This window comes from Falco rusticolus, chromosome 6 (assembly GCF_015220075.1).
Source record: "Falco rusticolus isolate bFalRus1 chromosome 6, bFalRus1.pri, whole genome shotgun sequence".
Classification (NCBI taxonomy): Eukaryota; Metazoa; Chordata; class Aves; order Falconiformes; family Falconidae; genus Falco; species Falco rusticolus.
In genome coordinates this window covers 80920574-80944392 of record NC_051192.1, presented here as the reverse complement: position 1 = coordinate 80944392, position 23819 = coordinate 80920574, and the positions used below count along the sequence as shown (strand labels likewise).

The 23819-nt window shown below is 37.4% G+C and overlaps 1 protein-coding gene across 2 annotated transcripts in view; it reads left to right on the top strand.

The window, feature by feature from the left end:
* The window catches only part of IMPG1 (interphotoreceptor matrix proteoglycan 1), a 66733-nt gene that overhangs the window by 22899 nt on the left and 20015 nt on the right, over positions 1-23819 (top strand). For both annotated transcript variants that reach the window (XM_037392925.1, XM_037392926.1), the window contains exons 7-12: positions 2871-3017; positions 5961-6019; positions 7144-7164; positions 8536-8789; positions 10214-10290; positions 10795-11329. In XM_037392925.1, the coding sequence (XP_037248822.1) occupies positions 2871-3017; positions 5961-6019; positions 7144-7164; positions 8536-8789; positions 10214-10290; positions 10795-11329 (1093 nt within the window). The remainder of the gene's footprint in view (positions 1-2870; positions 3018-5960; positions 6020-7143; positions 7165-8535; positions 8790-10213; positions 10291-10794; positions 11330-23819) is intronic.

Here is a 23819-nt window from a genome sequence, read left to right as displayed (position 1 = left end):
AGCCAGCAGAAAAGAAGGGGAAACCTTATAAACACTTAGTGGTTATAAACCACAAGCTGTCCACTCTGTTACTGCTAGCAGGACTGAAGTTTCATTAGCATCTGTCCTGTACTGGAATAGTGCGTGATGTTTCTTGCAAACATGTTAGAAAGTATAAAACCATGCCAACCAGCTTTTAGGCAGAGCCTTCACTCCTCTGAGAGGTCCATTGCCTGTTTTGCACTACTTTGTAACCTTGTTCTTCATTAAATAATGTAAAAACGCGTACCTTCTGAGCTTTCCACACAGGTGATAGGACCAGACCTTCTTGCCAGCAGCCAGACAGGGGAACCCCACAGATGTCCCCTCAGAGCAGCCGTGCAGCATGGCAGCAGGGGCAGCCCCTCCCCTGCAGGTTCACAGCAGCTGCTGCAGGTTGCCCCTGAGGTGGGGGCAGGAGGGAGGAGGGTCTGTTACGTTCCCTGCCCGGGCTTGTTGTGCCTGGGGGTGGCAAGGTGGGAGTTCTCATCTTGATCCAGCTGTGTGGCTTCAGGGAACCTTCTGGAACCTCCCTTTGGAGGGAGACCAAGGCCTCACAAGGGCCCAGGGTGAACCCGACTGCTGAGGAGCCCCAGGTGGGAGCTGGTGCCTTGCATTTCCCCTCTACTTTACTCTGAGATTTTTTTTTTTCAGTTTCTGAAAAGTTTGCCCTTCTAGAGCAGCTCCTGAAAAAGCCAGTCTGGCTGATTTTTTTGTTGTTTGTGCATGCTGGCTGTAGGAAGAGGCTTATGCAGTGTCCTCCCCACTTCAGTGAACTTAAGGTCTCGGTGCCGCTGCTGCCAAGAATTTGAGGGCAGAAATGCCAGCTGAAGCCTCGGCCATCACACCCCTGGCAAACCACTACTGTTCTCTGCAAGCTTCTCAGCTCCAGCCCAGGAATTGCACCTGAGGGATCCCAGATGAATGCTATTTTTACTATTATGTAATGTAATTATTACATCCTCAGGATTTGAGAAAGCAAAATAATCTGAATAGTCTTAACAGTGTATTTCCTATCTGTATCATAGCTGCTGGAGTGAAAAAGCAGATAAAATATGAGGTAAAAAGTGGTTTGGAAATCACTTATTTGTGATGTTGGAGATGTACCAGGAGACTGGCATTAACCACTTCCTCTGTTATAGGTCTCCTCGTTCCTTCTCGACCCAGTCCTTAGTGACCAGCTCCCTAAGGGCTGGCTCCTCAAAAGTCGTAGGGCAGCTATGCATAAAGTGCGTATTCCTTAATCTTCTGTTTATGGGTTAGAGCATTACAGAATGCTCTTTCTCTAGCTGATGAGCCATATTTTTATATACAACACAAAACATATGTTCCTCTAAAAGTGAGGCATCCTAAGTAATGACTTAGCAGAGCTGAGTTATGCAGAATCAATGGGTGCAGAAAGTGTTCCCTGAGTTTGCTCATTCTTTATTATATTAAAGTATTTTCTGTATTACTGACACACCGTAATTGCACATATTTCTTGTTCTGCTTTTTCTTGGAAGTTAGCAAACCTAGGTGTTATGTATGTGATAGATGCCTCTAGCAGCCTCGTGACAACCCACCTGGCAGCAGAAGTGGAAATCCCAGGCTGATGAGGTTGCTGCTCTTTTAGGACAGTCTTTTCTTGATCATTACCTTGTTCTTCTGTTTGTTTATCAAAGATAGAAAAATCCTGGCTGACAGTAGAATCATCTTTGAGCGAATAAAAATATTAAAAACTGTTTAAAGAATACAGAATATGTAAGTATTGCTAATAAGTATAAACATGCAATGTATGTGCAGTACTTGCAGTAAAGAAAAACTTGTTCTGTGTTCCAAAATCTTTGTATTTTTAACAGACAAACTTTACAGAACCCTGAAAAGTTTTATTCAGAAAAAAAACAAAGCCTTTTTTGTGTAATAAAACACATTGGCAGTGGAATGTAGGCATTGTATGTGTTAACGTTAGTAACAAGATTTTTGAAGAAGGACTGAGAGATTGGCAGAAGGCAGGAGTTTCCTGGGTGTCTTCTATGCATCACCTCTTCAGGTACTTGTGTTCCAAGACTTGAAATTTGAAGTCTAGGTCTGCTTGTGAATAAGGGACGAGAGATACATTCTGATCTTAAAATTAGCAAATGTGTAATTTTGTATCTAGGATGAATTAGGAAATCTTTCTGAATGCACCCATACTGGCTATCCTGCTCGTGGCCAGCACGCTGTACCCTACAAATGAATTGGCTTTTGGAGTTTAGTATTATTAAAGGAAAAAATTATTAAGCATAGACCAAAACTGCAAATAGTGTTAGGAAACAGCAAACGAAAAGTGCTTTTAATAGCAGTGAAGTCCACTGTACAGGAAAGGTGTTACACAGGTAGGGCTAATCCTACTTTATTATCAGGAAAAACCAAATGTGAATGTCTGAACACAAAACAGTAACAGAGCATCTGGCACTCTGCTCTGGTTGACCATGGGTTTATTGAGGGTAGAATACCAATTAGCCTTTACCATTTACCTGCCACTCTGCTTCATGTCACACACTTTCCTCCAAAATGGCAACTAAAGCTATAAGACTTTAATGATAATGGAAATAAGAAGACTTGGTATCACTCTGTGCAAGAAATGGTTTGATTCTCTTCATTTATATCAAAGGCAATTCTCAAGTCACAGTAATAGAAACTTGTTTGCAAGGCAGAAGAATTAAGTCAACAGATGTGGCTAGGAACCCTTGACTTATGTAGGGCATGGTTCAGAATGGTATTTTGGGGGTGAGTTTAAAAGGCAACCGTTCTACCTACTAAATATTGAAATGTGGGGGGGAAATCACTTAGTTTTGGTTCTCCCCTTTTTTCACTCTCCTTTTCTTTTCCAGGAGCTGGGAACAAACACAGTCCCAGAATTGCCTGTGGAGCAAATGGTAGAATTCAGTGTCACTCTCACTGACCAGGAGTACACACCTGAACTTAGTGATCCCAACTCCCCACAGTACCAACAACTAGCTGCCAAATTTCAGCTACAGGTAAGGAGGCTGAGTGAATATTGGCTTTGTACCTTGGGTGAGATTCATACTATGAAAATACCTTCACCATGAAACAGAAAGAGATAATTCTGATTGTCTCAAGACCTTCAGTTTTCCTTCATGTATAGTCAGCTTTTCCCTTCATTTAGGCCACGTCAGCAGTAGAGCCTCAGACAACTGATGAGCAGAATAACTTTGGGAATATAATTCGGGCTTAATCAGGAATTCAGGGACAGTACTTTGTCATAATTTAATTTCTGTAATAAATCTAATGAGAAATGTAATATAAATGTTAATAGTCATTAGCTACTGTTGTCTGAACTATTCTTGAAAGGACTTACAGTCATTTTTTTGTGCATTACCATAGTCTCTGTAAGAACTGGAACATCTGCAGTGTTTTCATATAATCAATAATATTAACTGAATGTTCAGCTATCAATTTAATAGATAGCTGTTAATGACTTGAGGTTCCCAAAAGATTCTCTTAGCAATAAAGCTTCTCATCAGTTTCATGATCATTCCTTAGTGCAAGCTGTTTCACTATCCTGGTTCAGTTTCGGATATGCACAGAAAAATGGTGAAGGATGTGTTGGCAGAGCTAATAAAAAGTGGCTTCTCTGGAGAATTCCAGTATTATTCTTAAACTGAACTGCCTGCAGACTTTGTTTATTACACATGTAATGATGTAATTCAGCGATCTGACTTCTAAGTTATTTCATCAGTTGGATGGGGAGAAATGCAAAGTTTCTTGATTGCTATTTTCCATTTTCACCAAGTTTTATCTGTTGCTTTAATGAATCCGAAGCTGTTCTTGACATGCAGTGTTGAATAGAAAATTATTTGTAGTGCAGTACCATGAAAAAAAGCTGATGTGCTTTCCTCCAAAGACAGATGATGGAGGAGGCAGAGGGTAATCTTGATACAAGACAGTTTAACAAGTGCACTCAGAAGGTGAGAGTGAGGAGGTTAGATTCAGAATTAAACCTCTGTCCAGATACAGGAGCTCCTGTACAAATTCCAGAGAAGCCTTTGCAAAGGTTAAGGCTGTGGAGTTCCAAGTTCAGTTTGTAATTCATTCCAGGACATGGTAAGAGAGCAGTTACAGCAGGCATTACACTGCAAATATTCAGAAGTACATCTGTATACCACAACATACATTTAAAATCACATGAGAAATGGAATGCAGATTCAGATGCTCACACTACTCAGTAAATTGAGATTCATTTGGTGAAAGTAGGAAACAGAAAGCTACATACATGCATACAGTGAAAAGAAAGCATCAGCTTCGTTATGATATAAAGCAAACCAAGAAAAGACTGAACAGAGCCCATGCCAACAGTCAGCTGGCATAGCATGGCTAAAGGGGGATTCAGTTACCTAAACTTGGATATCTGGTGCCATTTTAGGTGTCCCAGGTTATCCAAAAATCTGCAAGGGCCTCTCAAATATGAGAGTTGTACTCTTCAGAAGCAGCAACTGAGCAGATGACAACCATAAGGCATCTAAAATTACAGTGTTTGCCCAAGTTTAGGAAAATAAATTGCATCCTCATGATTTAGGCCCTTAGTGTCTGTTACTTCCAGTGAGCATTAGTCACATGGATGACATTTAGAATCTCCCCACAGTCTAATTGCTACTTCTGCACTACTTTTGCTAAGTTAGACCAAGCTTAAAATGATTTAGTTCAGTTCCTTTCCTACTGTCCTCCTGTGAGAAATGAGCAAGAGGAGTGTAGATGGCAGGCCATTTCCTGCTCTAGACATTATCTTCTTTTGTGCTTGCTCTGATGAAAAAGACATCTAGGCTTATACAGTGTGTCTGATACCTGATATTGTGATAACATGCTGATCTTCTGCTACTCTTCTTCACTTGACCTACATTAGAGATGCAGAGAAAGCTGTGAGTCTGATCACCCATTCCCTACCGGTTCTGACAAACTCTCATACACGAATGAATCAGTTTCAAATTTATGCTGTATTTGTACAGAATGATATAGCTAAGGAAGAGGAAAGATTGCCACATTAGTTTATATACTTTTTCAGTGATATGCTGAATTAAAAGGACCTGATTCCTCAAAAGGCTCTTTCACTTCTTTTCATGTGCTAAAATCCCTCAACTCCACAGGCTGTGCTTGCAGATGAAAGATGATGTGTTGCCTGGTACTTAACAGGACCAGGAAGTGAATCAGAAAGGAACTATGGAACTGTGTGCCTAAAAAAAAAATCCCTTTCCTCTGACATAGTAGATGTGCAGAAAATATTTTATTTCACATAGCTATATAAATGTTGCTAATTGTGAAAGACTAAAATATCAGTCAGCTGGATCTCAAAACACTCTTAATTCTTGAGTTAATGGTAAAACCACTTATCCTAAAGTCTATACAGAGGCTTCACCTTTTCTGTTCATTTTTAATTCTTCATACTGTCTCCTCTTTTCAAAACCATGAAATTCTACATTTGTTTACATTAGAATTAAAAATATATGAAGTTGTTTTATTTGTACAAGATAGTTAAAACTGTTTATAAATGATTTGTCAAATAATCTAACTCCATCTGCATCTGATTAATATTTCTAAAAAACTAGCGATTTACAGTTAAGGTGACTTGAATCAAAAAATTATTCATGGACCAAAACTGCTGAAAGTGAGAAAATCATTTAATTTGTGTTGTTTGATTCACTCATGAACTAGATTATCACTGATTTACATAATTACATTACTAAAAAAAGCTGTACTTTGTACTTCATTTTCCCTATTAACAGGTAATAAAGACGGCATATGCAAACCAAATATTGTGTTTAAGTTGAGCAATGATGATACCACAAAGAGGACTGTTTTCTAAAGCTGTTTCTGAAATATGAAAAGTATTGTTTAGGTAGTCAACCTGTGCTTTCCTTTTAGCTGTAGAACTTGCACTGAATTAATGATTTTATGGTTTTCTATAGATGCAAAAAATATTTGAGAAACTTCCAGGATTCAAAGAAATCCACGTATTAGGATTTAAGTAAGTAAGAAAATGGGGCTAATTTTTCTGCTGGCTACTAGAATTCTCCTCTTCTTTCTTTCCCTCCAACACGAAGAGACCTATAGAATAGTGGGGTGTTTATCACTATAAACAGGAAATAGTTTTCTGGGAGCAACAGAGACAGTATGGAGAGAAGTGCAAACACACCCCACGTGAGACTATGAGGTTTTGAATTACTAAGCAGAAGTAGCTTTGATTCCCTGAGGGGTCAAGTAATCAATAAATCCTTTGAAATTGTTTGCTAGCAACATTGTATTAAGGACTTACTTAAATGACAAGGTGAAGAGAGTTAGGAGTATGATTATTTAGGTGGCTACTTTTCTGTGTGTGGATCCTGTGCCCTTCATTGATCTATGAATTAGATCTAAGTGAAGGTGCCTTGGCAAGAGAAGGTTGCAGGAGGCTACATGTTCACATATATAAAATTTAGCCAGTAGGTGTTTCCCAGGTGTTCCAAACAATTAAAAATATTTCATTTTTTTCTACAAATTTGTGTTCTGTCTTGCCATTTTTTTTCAGTTTAGCTTCTTTGTATGCTTACTACTAATGCAAGCTACTGCGTGTCTTTTCAATGGAGAATCTGCAGGGGAAGGAGAGGGATCAAAATCTGAGTATTTGATATGTTTTTTCTTCTGTAGATAAGAGCACATTATGTAAAGAATCAAGGGGAAAGCTAATTATTAATAGTAAGAAATAATATAAATTTGAAAGGGAATAAAGAGCAGGAAAAAAGACATAAATTCATGTGGGTGTTCATTGCCACCATAAAGATACAGATTAGCAATGACAGTGCTCAGATTGCACCATTTGTAGTGGGAAATAGGAAAGCAAATATTTCAAACTATCAAGGTAAAGTAAAATTTCTGTTTCCCCGCTCAGATCATGGAGATTCCCATTGTTTGGAAGGGAAAAAGTGAAATGATGGAGAGTAGGCTGTCATTTCCACACAGAGATAAAAATTATAGATTACACACGGAAGATAAGATAAATTGGTAAAAGGTGTTTTTGATGTATAACTGACTGATTTACTAGTATTCATGAATCTTTGTTTTTCTTTCTTTTGCAATCCTTTATCACACCCTTTCTTCTGTGATGAAATGAAGACAGAAGAAGGAGAAAGATGGGTAATTTGTAATTTATAATTAAGATTAATCATTTTATAGACTATTAGGTGTAGATAGATACATCAATAAATGTTCTTTATCTTGATGTGACAAAGTGAATTGATTTGTGTTCTGCCTAAGTGTAAAATCTGAGATATAAAGCAACAGGGACAGCTTTTACCTTATCCTGAAAGGTTCATGTAATCAACTATTGTCAGGATCTCTCTGAAGAAAAGAAAATTGTTTGACCTAAGAAAATTCACATCCAGACGACTAAAGTTCTCTATTAGTCATAAACTGAAAGTGAAGAAAGAATAGGGGAACTTCATATTTAAAGTTTCATTTTTGATCTGCTGTTTCCTAACTGTATTCCCGTATACACATTATCTTCAATTATTATGTATTTGTTTTGTTTTGTTATCTCCATTATCAGGCCAGATAGAGCGGCAAAGAGACCAGTTACTAGCCTGATTAAATGCAGGGAGCTTTTGACTGGTAATACAAACAGCTACAGAGTCTGTTGTTGCTTAAAAGTGTTGCTGGGGAATAATTTGTCTAGCATTTCCCAGAATTTCTCTTTTACTTGTAGTTTAAAAGGAAGAACTGTCTAACGCTTTTCCTGAATTCTTGCAATGTCATATAAATGTAAATCTGTAGCACACACCAGATAAAGTGAAATTCCTCTCTCTCCAGTTATTTGATGTTATAAAAAGCAACATAGAGGAGTACAAATATTTTACAATGTACTCTATTTTTCATTTTAACTAGGTGAATTTAGCATCTATGAAAAATATTGTATTCATAATGGTGAAAATTCGAGATTTCTCTTAAACGAGTACATCTAGGGAGAACCTATACACATTCATTTGGACTTGGAAAAGATACCCATTATGAAAAGTTATTTGCTTGCCATATTAACTAACTTTCATGCTATTCTTCAAAAAAGAGCAAAAAATTGCACCAGATGTGATATAATTTTTGTTTATCCTTAGTTTTATGAAATGTCTAATCCTTTTTCATTGGTTTCTGCATAATTAATAGGTGGTTATGGCTTCTAGTAACACTCCTGAAGGACTATTTGAACGAATAGTCAACAACTTCAAACTATATTACCAGTTCTACAGGTCTCTGAGTAGTCAGATTAAACTGAATTATTTTAGACCATTTTAATAATTTTCTTCAATATTAGAATTTTTATTAAAAATTTTGCATAGAGAAAAAAAGGTTTAGGTATAGCAAAAGTGACAGTCTCATTAGAAAGAAGTATATCTGCATTATTTTTACAGAAGTTAATAAGTTGTGGTTGCATATATTTTTGTTTGTTTGTAAAATCAGTCCTCAGCCAGTAACTAATTTTGCTGCACGGGGCATTTTTGCATCTTCCCTTTGCAGATCAAGCAGCACTATAGCACGATATGTGGTAAACTTTGAGAGAGATGGCTCAGAAACCAAAAGCACACCAGATGACATTTCAACTATTGGATCTAATAAGGTTGAAAATGAGAAAATTCCACTTTCTCCAAAGGAAGAGAGGGAAATATCAGGAACTAAACTCACAGTAACAGACCTTCAGCAACTTGTTGCCATAGCACTCCATGAAGACCAGTCTCTGCCAATGGACCTCGGAACACTTCAGTTTACTGATGGTCAGTGGGCAGGCCAGTGCCAGGCACAGGTCTGAACCTTGCCCTTTCAAACTGATGCAATTTCAGTAAGGTCTCCTTTGCCTCTCTAACAGATCGTTTTCATTTGATGTGTCCCATTCTCCAAAGTGTTGCATAGCACCCAAAGGATGCGCAGATCTGAGTTAAATTTTATAGCTATACAGCCTAACTGCCAGTCATGTTGGAGGATCTATTTTCCTTGGTTCTTTGTTTAGAAAAGCTGGATATTTTGCACGTTAAGACAAATAAGGGGGGTGGGGAGAAGACTATGAATATTCACTGTATCTTTTTAATTCCCCAGTATGGACAGTCTCATTTCTCTAATATGACAAAAAGTGAGGGCTTCCTTTAACATAAATTTAGCTTTCTGAAAGCTGTGTCGATTGTAAGCAAGCCATCTAAGCTCATAGTGATATCAGAGAGTGGACACCTTAAAAAGCATTTGATCCCATCTAAAATTGGTGGTGTGAAACACACTGTAGAGGTGCATTTTGCTCTCTGAAACACAGAGGGAGTGTAGATGACAAGCTAGGTGTGAAGACCTCCAGCAGAAGGCTGAAGGGCTGCAGCCTGTTCAGTAAACCACCTGATAAATATCCCCTTCTAGTCCATCAATGATCTTTTCAAAGCTAGAATAGCCCTGGTTTTGGGGAAGTAAGTTAAAAAGGGGGAAAATAACTTAGAATATTTTTTCTTTTATATATTTACCAAAACAATCTTAAAACACACAAAGTACTTTAGCTGCAGTGTTTCATTTTCGAATAGCAACATTTTGTTTCAAAAAAAATACATTTAGATGAACTAATACTCTCTGTAAGAATAAAAGGACATATTTTAATGTAGATTAAAGTCCCAAGAAAAAGTTTCATTGATATAGAATAGAATAACAATAATTGTTGTAATCAACTTTTTCCAACTATTTATTTTTAATAACCAGTTTTAGAAAAACAGTTTGCATGCAGATATATTTAAAAAGCTCCTCTGAGGGGCTGAAGGGAGCATCTGGGCACCAAAGTCAAAATTCTCAAAAGTAACAATGGTGTGGACTCTGGGTAAACACAATATAATGAGTCATCACAGCCCATGCAAATTTAACTGAGTGGTTCATACTTCAGCTGGTTATAAGCGTTCATCCATTGTTCAGCTGTCTGCAGACCTATCCCATTTATACTAAATAAAAGGGACAAAGAATAATGCATATAAAATTCCTGTTTTCCTCACAATTGCTGGTTTAGATAGAAATGTATGCCTTTCTTCTTAACATGGTTTTTTTTTAAAGTTGGGGTTTTTTGGTGGAGAATAGCTTTAATACTGGTTTTTACTGAGTTTATGAGCTTTGAGCAGTTTTCAGTGTGCCACTGCTGAAATATTGTGTGCTCTCTCTTTTTTCTTTTTTTCCCTACCAGAATCTATTATACCACCTAGTGATTTTGATAATGATATCCAGGCCATGGTAACTATTCCTCTGGAAGGCCCTGATTTGGTAAGTCTGTACTGGTTGTTACATTTATTTATTTATTTCTCCATAAGAAATAAAATTAAGCAGTGTTAAGGTGTACATAGATATACAGACAAAGGCTCTTACGCTAAAATACATAACTGCCTTTTATAAATGCTGTAAGGATTAATTTTGTACTGTTATACGGCAACAGAGATACTGTTCAGAGCATTTACAGGTTAATGCTGCTGCTTGATTACCTTTTCCAGTTTTAATTACAAAGTAAACAATGCCTTACCAATTCAGTAGTACTTTTCAATGTCAGAAGGAGAGCTATTGACAGGGATAGTTAAATTCATCTTTCTTTGACCATTTTTAAAATTACAGGCAATATGATTAGGATCACATGCACATGCCAAACATTTTATATGTCCCATGACTTCATGCTGAGTAAGCTGTTTGCAAGCTCCCGTGACTAAGGATTATTGGCCTTTTTAGCAATGACAGTTAAACATAATAATGAAAGCTGCTTTTAAAAAACTTTTTCAGGACTCCGTGAGTGTGGAACTCCCATTAGGTTACCCCAGCGCAGCAACAGTGGACCAAACCAGAGACATTTTGATCAATGAATTTACAACTGGAATTCCTGTGCTAAGTGGAGAGGTCAGTGCCCCTGAAGAGTTTAATAATTTTGTTTCATCTGAACCTGTGTTCCCTACCAAACCCTCCAGAGAACAATTTCAGGTCAAATCTCCTCCAGACGCAGAAGATATCACAACTGACCACCAAAGTTTCACAGTGCCTTTCAGTGCTCTGGGTAGCACTAGCAGTCCTCCAGAATCAGAGGATTCCTATTTGCCTCCTCCAGCAGATGATTCTGCTAGCAATGACTTAATCACCGATGGCTATGAGTCTCCAGTGGAGCAGGCTACCACATCAGCAGCTGATACCACAGGTAGCTTTACTCCACCTAATCTCCTGCAAGCCAGAGATGAGAACAGTGAAGCTGAAGAGAAGAAAGAACTGCCTGATATAACAGAAACACCTTTCAAGGAAGCTGACCAAGATAGTCTGTCTGGACAAGGTAAGACACAAAAGATTTTTCCGTAGGAGAATAGGAAAGATCCAGTTGTTATTACACACACATACAGCCATGTGTACAGTAAGCATTCCTTTCAGTTGTGACAGAAATTTTTCTGGACCATCAAAGGTGCAAAATTTACATTTCTAATGCCCAATTCAGGAAAATCCTGATGCACCTGACTTCAAGGTCGTCAAAGAAAAAAAAAATCCTACCCAACAACAAATGCCTAAGGATAAGGCATGCTTTGTACAGGGTATTACAGTAAAAATTCAAAGGGGCAAGCAAAAAAAAAAAGGAAATCCCAAGTAAACACAAAAAAAAATCAGTATTTAAAACATGGAAGGTAAATTACTTTGGGTTCTACAGATAGATATGGGTGATAGCAGCAAGAGTATCATGAAATAATTTATTGCAAGCAAAAAATACCATGGCTAAAGAATTTTACATATCTACAGGTCTGATGAATGTAAAAAAGTTTTTTTAAATTCCTGTTTCCTATTTTGTTTATTCAGTTTTATCCATACAGTAGGGTTTTTTAGAGGCATCCAGATAAATAAGAAAAAACACTTATATCAAAAATGTATGTACATACATATGTCTGGGTGTAGAAAAGTCTGTATAATTTAACCTTTAAAATGAAAAATACATGATAGTCATGTTTCCCACGGTTATCAGGAAAGTGTTGACTCTGCAGATGAAAAAACTTCAGACAAAGATAAGGTTAGCTTTGAGGCACAGGCAAATTACGCTTTCCCCTAGAACAGCAAAATGCCTCCATCACCTCCATCGGGGGCTTGGAAAGCCATTCTAGATGCTGTGGAGAACTATAATGCACAGGTAACTGGATTCTCTGGGGCAGCAGCCTCCACTGGCAAAGCAGCAAGAGTCATGGTTCCAGCTATTGCTCTTCATCTGTCCCAGTTTGTCTGCTCCCTCTCCTGATCCCTGGCTTGGCCTCACCATCTCAACATTAGGTCAGTAAACTTTAATTTTACTTACATTTCTAAGAGGCCTGTGCTAGCTGTGTAAGATGCTAGGGTTGCTACAAACACATGCAAGGAATTGGTTCTTGAATGAATCTTCAGATGTGCTTTGTCTCAGATTTTTGACTGACCATCTCAACAGAAATGTAGAGGGCAGGTAAGGACTTCATCGAAGTTGGCAGGATTCTCTGAAGTCCCCACATAGTCTCTAAGCAATACTAAAAAATCTGCAGAGAAAAACAAATTCAGGGCAAAATTCCCACAGTATGCACTAGCTTGCACAAGCATACTCAGTGTTTCTGGATCCCCAAGAACATCATCCTCAAAGCTCATAAGTTTGCTCCCTGCTGCAGGAAAGTCCCCTGCTCCTGTAGGAGGCTCTATTCTGTCCCTGTTCTGCCAGCTCCCTCCTTGCTCAGTCCTTGGCCTTTCATGTCCCACCCTGCACTCCAGAAACCTCTTGGAGTGATCGTAACAAACCCTCCTCCCCCTTTCAGGATGTTCTTCCTGACCGAGCATGCCCAGAAACAGCGAGGCGGCAGGGCCCATTCATCCCTCCTGCCCAGCCACATCCCGTAAGGCAAACAGGCAACGTTCACATAGCTGATCGGAAACACCCCGCTACATGGGGATACACCCTTCATAATGAGCCCACAGAGCAAAAATGTGAGAGGGGGGAAGTGCCTATGTACTGTGTATAGTCTATAGCATTCTTCTTTCTGAATCCAGTAAATAACAAGATAATTTTCAAGAATAAAGAACGTAAAAGCGGCCACTTGGGATCATGCACTAATCTGCTCCAGACAGACAGCAAAGAGCATAACATGGTCAAGTTGTTGCACCTGGTAGTTTATGTACTGAATAAGAACTTCCCATCCTGTAGTCTGGCCTTTATACGCAGGGTTCTGAAGTGAAAGACAAATACCTTATGACTTAGATTAGAAAATCACTTCTCATAAGAATCAATTTTCAAATGTTCCTGAAAAGAAAGTTTATGTTGAAAAGTGTTAAACACAACTATTTTCAAATGCATGCTGAGAGGTCTTATAGTGCTACTGATAAAAGCACAGCATACCTTTAAATAACAGTACAGCATACCTTTAAATAACATTCATTATAACTGTGGTAAAGTATTACATTTGCAGGGGAAAAAACGAGTCATATGCATTTTTCATTCTCATTGGGTTAGAGATTTGGTGTCATTAAAACCGCATAAAGCCACATATTTTGCAGCTTGCTAAATAGCTGAAAAACTTTGTAGCCTAACAGCTTCAAATGATTGAAGAGAAGCAGCAGAGGGTATTTGGCCCACCAGAAATGCAGAGCAACTTAGGCTGAAAATACTAGTTTCATTCTAAAATTGTAAAGAATTTGTTTATTACAATTTATTACAGTTAGTGCTTGACTTTTTCACTGGGTGGGAGAGATACAGGAGATGGACCTCTCTGGCTCCAGGGTTCAAGCTTGCTTGATTGTTCCACAGTGACAGTGTAGGACCACAGTTCATTTGACTCGCACACAGACTTCGATACCTCAGCTCAAAATGGGGATTAGATTCTGTGTTTCTAAGTGATCCTCAGAGACAATATATTGCATATTTAAATGAATTTCAATGTCATCAGGACCAAGGGAAACTTTAGGAAGGATAATACAAACGGAAAGTTCACCACCTACTGACACAGATTTCTTCAACAATTTTTTCTCGTATAATTTGAGATTTGGTCAAAAAATACATAAAGGTTTTTCATCTTCCTAAAGCCATTATTGCCTGTGCTCACAGAGCATGGAATAGTTTGCTTAAAGAGATGAAGACCTTCTGTAAATGCAGTTTTGATCCTGTAAGCATGTGATACTGACCCTTTAAACACTACTTTAAGAAATTATTTGTTGCATGTTTGGGTTGGAACCTGTCAATCTGTAAAACAGAATTAAATATATAGAGCTGTAAAAAAGAACTTCCACCCAAATAAGGACCACTATCTTGTTCCTCCTTGTTGAACACAAGCTATGTTTAAAATAAGCACTACAATATAAGAATTCCATCATTATCTCTGCAGCTGAGTAGCAGAAGAAAAATAATTGTTCCCTGCCCAAAAAGAAGGGATGCTGTAGTTATTATATTTGCTTAAAATCTTATGGTACACAAAACATACTGCATGGATAACAGAAAAGAGATGTTAAAAATCTATTTACTGAGTTCTTAAATGAGTAAATAGTATATACTCTTTAACGCTTTTTCTATTTCTATAGGTTTTTTTCAGTTCTGGCAGTACTGTGTATAGCATCCCCTGTATTATTTTCTTTCCCTAGATTTTGCATATTTCATAGGAACTTACAGAATTTGATCTGGAAATTCAGGACTTAACAGCATTTACAACAGAGATTTTATTAAAGTCAACAGTGTTGGTAATATTAATTTTAATGCAGCAAGTAGAATTCCTCACTAACAGGTACAGAATTATTCACGCTTTGTGCCTGGCTGCATTTCATAGCTGCATTTCTTAGCAAGATTTAAAAAACAACAACAAACCTTTGAACTGTTGCTGGTGTGAAACAGCAGAAACTACTTGGTGTTGTGTAATGTTGGACAGAGGGTTAGGGTCTAAACAGCTGCCTGCAGTTCTGCTACATAAATTTCCATCCATTTCCTCACCCTACAGTTCAGAAGATGAAGCTAATTTTTCTTCACTGCATGTTTAGGACCTTAAATTTACTCTTTTTTACCACAAAAGGAAGAGCTGGCTACCAGAAATAAAATAGTACGAGATTCTTTTCGGTATCCCCGTCAGCTATATGCTTCACAGATGGACTTTATTGCATTGATTATCAAATGTGTGCAACTGCAGGCTGAACATTACTACAGACTTCTGAACATTGAACACCAGTAACCTACACCGACTACTTTAATTGCGCCTACCTGAGGTCACTAAGAAAAGCAATAAAAAAATTCTTTCACAGCTCCCAAAAAGATAATCAGACTCAGCCTCACACATACAAACGTACACAAACATCTGCATACAACATCTAGGGAAAGCAGAATGAAAACAGGTGATGGGCAAAGAATCAAACTAGTGAGAGGTGTCGTTTTAGGCTGTGTGGGATGGGATTTGTCAGGCTTGAGCAGCCAGTGGGAGGAATGAGCCAGGACCAGGTGTGAAGCTTCTTTCAGACAGTATTGTGCTTATTGCGGACAGTAATGTTGTGCATGGGCAGTAAAGAGCAGGGCAGTGATGATTAGGCAGTTGTGCTTGCCAAATGGTGATAGTAGTTACTCCACCCCCTGAAGTAGCCCAAAACTACTAGGAAGATGCTAAGTACTGTCTTTAAAGTAAGCTTAACATTTGAATTTCAAATTCTGTTTTGAGATTTCGCAATAGAATTAAGAAAAAAAAAAAAAAAAAGAAAAAAAAATCCTGGTATAAATGTCCAGACCTCTCACTGAAAAGTTCTGAAATGGCTGGATCACATGTTGTGGTTTAAACATTTGACTGCTCAAAAAGGTTTTGCTGTGGCACTCTCAAATTTTAGGCTGTTTTGATTTCCCATTTTCAACCAGTGCAAAAACCTTGCTTTTTTTTCTGTTGTCTGAGATTATACCTGTTCACACACCTGTTCACAAAGCATTCCTCTTTCTTCTTGGTATTTTTTTCCCCCTCCGGAGTTAATTCATCAATATATCTTCTGTATGGTTAAATTTCTTCTGCCGTTCATTGCAGTCTTCCTGTGGCTCTATCTAAAACAATATGACCATTCAGAAAGGAAGCCTCTTGTGCAACAAATTAGACAGATTGTTATTTCAAAAAATGAGAAAATTTCAGTAATAAACCAAATACAAATGTATAAGCAGATAAAAGAGTTCACGAAGGATGTAACAATAATGCTATGTCTTTACTTCCTAAACAGTAAGAATTTAAATTTGTATTTGTTTTAATTGTAGCTACTAGCAAGTTATGCAATCTAGGTAAATGCTTATCCCAAAATCTTGACCATCATGGAGGAAGCATTATTTCTGGAGAAGTTATTCCAGAAGCACAGAACAAAACCTAGCAATAGAATACTTCAGCTATTGTTGTACTACCTCTGAGCCTCACCAGCCTGGATCTCAAGAAAAGCTCTGAGAGAAGGCAACTCTGTAGGGTGTATCACGGGTTTTTTTCTGCAAGAAAAAAACACTGATGAAGAGTAGATGGTGGTCACATCTCTGTGTGGGTAACTGATAAAATCCTCATTAATTTCCATAATTGCTTTCATGTTCACACAGCCTTGTTGTGAATGGTACCCTGTAATATCTTCCTCCTGCCCAACAAGGTTGTTGTGCACTCTCAATCACTAAGATTTCTAAACAATATCTAGAAAACCTTGGTTTTCTGCATGTTTGGGGATTCTTTCTGCCTCTGGTTCATCCCCAGCTGCCTAAGCACAATCTATGCTTAGCATAGCTTTCTATTTGGCATAACTGGCATCACCATGGAAAAGAAAACCGTTATGTCTTGCAAGAATCGCTGTGGAAGTTCCCAGGATCGGAATTCACCCATTCTCTGTGCCACAAATGCTCACCAGTTTTTTCACGTCAACAGTTATACAGGGTAAGCACTCTCCTATTTCCTTGCATGTTTTTATGTTTTTATGTTTTCTTTGACCATAAACTGACAGGATTTTCTCAACTTTCTCCCCCATCAGCTTCTATCTGTGCCCTTTCATTTGTTGCTTGCTGCTTCAGATGTACAACGAATGCTTTTCATGGACATGCTACTCCAGACTGATGTTTGGAGAAATGAACAGGTAAGTCTAGCTATGTCCTTTTCTCAAGAATTATGCAATATTGATTGGCCTAAAATTTATCTGTTCACTGATGAGGCTGAATGCAGAAGTTTCAGCAGGCCCGTATTAGGACACGTCAGATTTAAGAAAAAGTTCATACGATGTTCACTGTGATAAAATTAGTTCTGCATACACAGAGTACTACAGGTATCGTGAAGAGTTCTAAACGTATTAGAGTAAGTGATTAGCATATGGCCAAAATTTGATAGCCTGCTCTGCTCAGTGCTGGGAACAGCAGGAGCAATCTGGGTAGAAAAAACCCTGCATCGCTTCTTCAAAACATACTTAAAAATGCTAAAATGAAATTACTAATACAAGCAAAAAGTATGAGAGAGAGTACTCTCTATCATCCCAATTTAACACGTCACTTGTTTAAATTATTAAGCTATCCAATCAGTTCAGTTCAGTTTTATTTTAAGGTTAAGCTTTGCTTCCTTCAAATATGATTTCTTATTCACACATCCTCAAATATGCAATATAAATGCACATTAACCAAAACAAGCGAAACTTTACTTTATATCCAATTGGTAGTTCCAATGACCCATTGAAATTACTGTGTGAGGTACAGAAAACAATTTATATTTCTGCTAAGAAAATTTGCTTATCCAGAGGCAAATCATCTGGGCCACTTGTATAATGAAAAAATGTAACACCTCATTCTCTAGCTATACAGCTAGTAGGACGATATACCTCAGTGTTCTGCCACTTGTTCACTCATACTTTTTACTCTTAAGTCTCTCCCCCAGACACAATTGCTGTCCCATTGTTTACACCTATTGTGTGCACACCTATTATATGTTCATAGTCTACATACACACATGGGGTTTCTTTTTCACACAGTCACCACTGTACATTGCTAGTCACCTCCATTGCTCCTGCAGCTAATTCTCATGTACCTCACATGTGCCATTTTAGACTCTCAAAGCTAAATATACTTCAGTACCTGTTTCCTAAATGCTATAACTTCTCTTATTATTAATGTTCCCCTGATGACTGACCCCTTCTATGTTCAGTGCTATTTCACTCCAAAGTAATCCTCTCCCTCCCTCCAAATTCACAATAATACTGCTGACTTAAAATCACTCCGCTAGTCAAAACTTAATATTTTAATTGGTTGCCGGTAACCCTCTACTACGAGTGAGATGTAACATGTAATACACACTTTCATACATTTCAGTCTCAGATCCCATCTTGTCTTGAAACCAAATCTTCCTGCCTGTGTGCAGAGACAAGATCTAAAGCTGAAAAATGGGGAAGTTTTCTTACCTGCTGCCCAGGAAGACAGCAGCAGCCACAAGGGCTATAGACACTCAGGGGAGAGAAGTGAAGGAGTACTTGTCATATGATAACATTCAAAACCTGACAAGCCTACAACCCGCCCATAATTCTTCATCTTTCTTACTGTGCATGAAGGAGCTCTCCCTCTAGGAGGGACACATAGCTGTTGCTGCATGTGGTCTAACTGCACTTTGCTCCAGAAAATTAATTTTCTTTGAAAAACTTCTTCCAGGAAGCTTACAGTCTTCAGATAGAAATACAGTAGTTCAAATCCTCTAATAAAACCGGAATATAAAAAGGCAGAAATAAGTTCAGAATTTGAAGAGCCAGTATCACAAATAACTTTAATATGTTAATGCCCTGAATAAAAGCTTTTAAAATCATGTGACCAATGCAGTAGTAAAATAAGAAAAATACTTTAAGACAAATAATACAGCCTTCTAGGCTGGGGGTGTAAGAATACCCTTTGCCAGGTCATAAATGAATGAAACTAATGAAGTTTACATGTCAGGTAGTCCAGTTGGAACAAATGTCAGGTAAAGTGGCACCCCTGAGACTGACATACCCTAAAAAATGCATTTCCCTCACTTGTTAAAATCCTTGATCTTGCTAGAAATGCTGGCTTCAAGAAGTAATGTGTTATGATCAAATGGTACTAAAATTTTGATTTTCTAAAATTACAGTCCTCTCTTTGGAAGATTCAGTATCCTTCCAGTGTAAGAAAGTCCATCTCAGCTCAGCCTGGAATTTTTAATATCCCCTTATTCTCTGCATTAGACTATTACAAGCAAATTGTAACTTGAGTGCTGTGAATTGCATCTCTGGATGGAGTTTTATATATTTACCTACAGGGAGAGCTTGATCTTCCAACTTTGATTCTTTCGGCCATACCTGAGATGCCTTCCATGGATGGCACTGATGCCAATACCAATTTAAGCTTCAGTTTGAAAGATGTCATAGTAATTAAAACTAGCAAACATAAATACATGAAAATCGTAAATGGAGACAAATTTTCAAGAATGTTTATACTAAATTTAATGTGTTTGTGAAAATCTAGAATAAGCAAAACTCCTGCCAGGATAGATCTCATATATATGCACATAGCAATTTACAAAAAAAGAAAGAAAAAAAATACGTTCTGACTTCTGTTTGAAGATAACATGCATTTTTTTCCAATAAGTTCTTAACATCGCTTTCTAAATGCAACTTTATAGAAAGGTATGTAGAAGAAAGTACTAAACACAATTTCAAGCAATGATACCTTGGTGTAAATCAGGAGGCAGAAGTTTTAATTTTGTTCTATAGAATGGTACAATCATTATGTGCACCAGTAAGAACATGATTAAACTAAACCTCAGTGCAAAATAATTTGTTTCTCCTTCATTTTATTGTGTTTACATGTTTAGGTTTCTTTTTCATTCTTCCTCAGTTGGTGGAGGTTTTGTTGGCTTTTTTTTTTTTTTAATTGAAGTATTGTAGTGTACAATACTTGTAGAATAGTGGTGTCAATAACAGATAACTGAGTTTACAGTCAAAATTTTATATATGACCAAACATTTATTTAATAATCATCTTTATTGCTGTGCAATTTGGAATGATGTGCTTTCAGGCAGAGTGGGAGGAGGAAGGTATTGTTGGCATAACAAAACCCATCAAGGGTTGTCTGAGAAAACATCTTCATACCTGAAGATTTCAGTTCCTAAGCTGTACCTTTCAATGAAACTTGCCATTGTTTTATTTTTCTAGAAGTCAGAAGGGCTGAAGTTGGAAAAATACTGCAGCAATAATATATTTCAGTCCTTTCCCCTGAACATATATGTAGTCCAAAGCAGTGGCAAAACCTGACTAAACTTGTCTTAGGTTAAGATAAGCCCAAATTTCCATTTTTATTCCTATTAAATAACTTATTCCCCATTTCAGAATCAGACGCTGACACTCTACAGTGAAACAATAAAAATCAAAATTATGCTGAGCAGTTCTTGAAAGCATCAGGCCCAAAATCATTATTAATATCACTAAAACTGAGATGTATTCTTCCAGTGCAATATGGTTTAAAAAAAAAAAAATGGAGTGATTTGCTCCATTTCAAAGCTGTGAGAAAAAACAGATTACCTACATTCAAAGCACAACAGTTAGAGTAACAAAACACTCCTCATTCTGTGACTTCCATTCCATTAATTTCATGGTTTTCATATACAAGTAACTATATAGTATGAAAAAAAAATTATATTCAATGTTTTCATTTTTATTGTTAAAGTGCTTAACTAATGACAAGATTTTAAGAGTGTCATGGATTTTAACTTTCTAATTCCATGTTTTTCTTTCTGTTTTTAGGTCCTTGGGTCAACACATTACTTGAATTTATATCACGTGACCTCTCTTTTGTTTTTACCATTTTGCAAACTAATAAACTTCAATACCACGAAACTGTCTGATGGTCCTATCACCAACGAAAATTTGATCTTTTTTTTTTTCTATCACACAGTTGATAAAAATAGAGGAAGTGGGCAGGGAATGGGGAGTACTTTCAATTCTGAAAGATAGGTGTTGTAACCTGACACATTTTGGTCCTAATAATTCTGAAGAATAAATCAAAAGTAGTATTCCAGGTTCTCCATCTGGGGTGCTACAAAACTGTTACAGTGGCATGCAAGAGTATTTGCAACATTTAGATGGATGCTTCTTTATGTTTCTAGGTGTTTGTAAAGCTTTAGGTTATTTTCACACAGATTTCATTATTTTAAACTCATTAAATATTTTTTTCCAATTTAATTGTAGAACAGTTAACAACAGCAATAAGAACGGCTAATCCTCCTGAAGCTATGGTTTTAAGTGAGACGTTTCTTATTCAGCTTTGATTCCATTCCTTTGCAGACTTTATTCATGTTTGTAAATTCACTGCTGCTCAGTTTTGCTTCTTTTATTTAATTCACTGAATGGAATACCAATCAAGTCCAGACTTCTCAGGTTAGCATGGTTATTTGTTTAAGATCTGTTTTAATATGACTTTACTATGGTAGCAAATAGTGCAGAACTTTAATACAAAATAGCTTACAATAAATGATAGTCACAGCAGCCTCTGGCATTTTTAACACATTTTCATTGTAAATGTACTTACTAATTCCATTACTTCACAAAAGTATTCTAATCTCAGTTGAATCATTTCTTTAGCAAGGACTTTAATTAGAAAACTGACTTTTAGAGCGCTTGAGCACTAGCATGTTATTTTATCTAGCAATCTGAGTAGCAGAAGAGTTAAAGGTCCTGTAAATGGTAAAAGTGACTTGTCAAGTTAGAGAAATAACCTACCACTGACCTACTGTCTATACAAGGTATCTAATTATACACCTCTTTGTATAGTATTCTTATGAAATGGAGGAATACTGCCTCAACATCCAACTTTGTAATCCCTTAATTATGAGTGTGAATACTCTTAACTGCCTAAAGCAATTATTATGGAAATACTGCCTTTTCTTCTGCTGTAGTCAGAAGAGGGCTGAGGCAAATGGATGTTTCTGCATCTTTTCTGAGTCTTAACTTAGGCAGAACAAACACCATAACCAGGTGCAGCAGATGTTGAAGTCAGCGGAGGGATTGTAGCGGCGTGATGGTTCAGACCCAAGTTTAACGGATTGTCATGGACTGCTCTCCAGTCTCTTCCACAGATACTTCCACTGCAGTTTCAGTGCAAAATGAAGTCAAGCACTGCTACACAGAGCTTTGGGGATGCTTTAAACACTATCTGCTTCTGTGCTGTTCAAAGTACTTTTGTGTTTCTAAAATGCTTAATCCTCTAGAACTGCTGAAAAATGAGAATGTCAAAGACAGTCATTAAACAGTGAAGTCTCTCGGTATATGAATTTGACACAGGTCTATAAAGTAAGCTTGCCCAATTAATTTTATATCTATAGCTGTATTTCTACCTGCTGTACTTAAATGACTACTTTGAAGCTGGAAAAGTTTTTTTTTAAATCGTTAAATGTATTTATTGCATTATTTCAAAGTTTTAAAGATATAGTCTTAATCAAAAACTATGCCAAAAGCTTTAACGAGAGACCCATTAGCAGAGAGCTAACTGAATTCCTTAATAAAACAGAAAATGGTTATCTAAATTACTGTTTTTCAGCCATGCCTTGGCCAATGCATGTGAAAATTATAATCAAAGAACAAATTAATTTCTAATTGCACAAGAAACTGGTATGTCAGTGGACTCTTACAGGTACAGTGACTAAACATGAAATTGCTCAAGGCAGATGTGACTCCTTTTTGCTACTGACTGATTTCCATGAAGACTAAGGGAGCTTGCATTTCCCAAAGAGGGTCAGATCAATGAAAATATTAACCCTCAGACATCCCATAAAGGAAATTCCTTCTCTGTATTGAAAACTTTGTGTGAGTTGAGTAAGACCAGCTAATTTACATCAGTGAAAAGTTTATGGGCAGAGAGACTGTTGTGAGCTGCACCATTCTGCTTCTCCCGCACAGAAGTAGCTGCATCAAGGGAAAAGTTGCAGGGAGCAAAAGTAGTCAGGTCTTGGCTTTATTCTTAATGATTTACTCTTAATCTTTATGCATCTTTGAGGAAAAGTGAAGAATTCTTTGCTTTTTACGTCTTCATTCATTGCAGAAGTATATAGTTCTACTGACCTCCAAAAAAAGGAATCATGGTACAGATCCCAAAGTGAGATGGGGGCCATGTCATAGCTCTGGGAGCAAACATCCCAAATCAAACACACAATCTGTTGCCCCAGTCAAAGTACTCAGCTAAGGATGAGAGACAGTAAAACAGGGTTGTCCAGGTTGTCTAGTTACCAAGTAGAAGGCGGGCTTTATTGCTAGTGTGCCGAGCCAACTAAAGAAGTAAATGGAAGATTCTTTCATAATGAATATAGGCAAGATTAGGAAGCTGTAGTTGCTCAACACCCTGAATTCTGCAGTGTTTTAGCTTTTCAGATCTTGATTTTGCAAATTTTATGTTTTCCTCTTAGCTTTCCATATCAGGTAGATCTGGATTTTTCTGAGAATAATGAGAGAAGATTATAATTACTAAGTAGTATTTTATTAGGATAGAAAATACTCCTCTTGTGACACCATGTCAGAATGACATTTATATGCATCTTTGGTGGAGACAACATGACGATGAGGCACAGTTGCAAGGTATGAAAATTTTGAGAATAAACTGAAGGCTTCTTCTATAAGTTACACAGAGTACTACATAGTAGTGGAGCTAGAGCTGCAGCTATCAGGCTGTTCTGTGAAAAATGTTTCAGTGAGGATGCTAAGGAAAAAAGGTCAAGAGATACAAGAATTTTTAGGACTGGAGTTGGAGAAGAGATGGGGTTCAACTGAGGTTCACTGGAGAAGGAGTTCTGTTGGTTTCACTGGACACAGAACCCGACTTCTGGAGA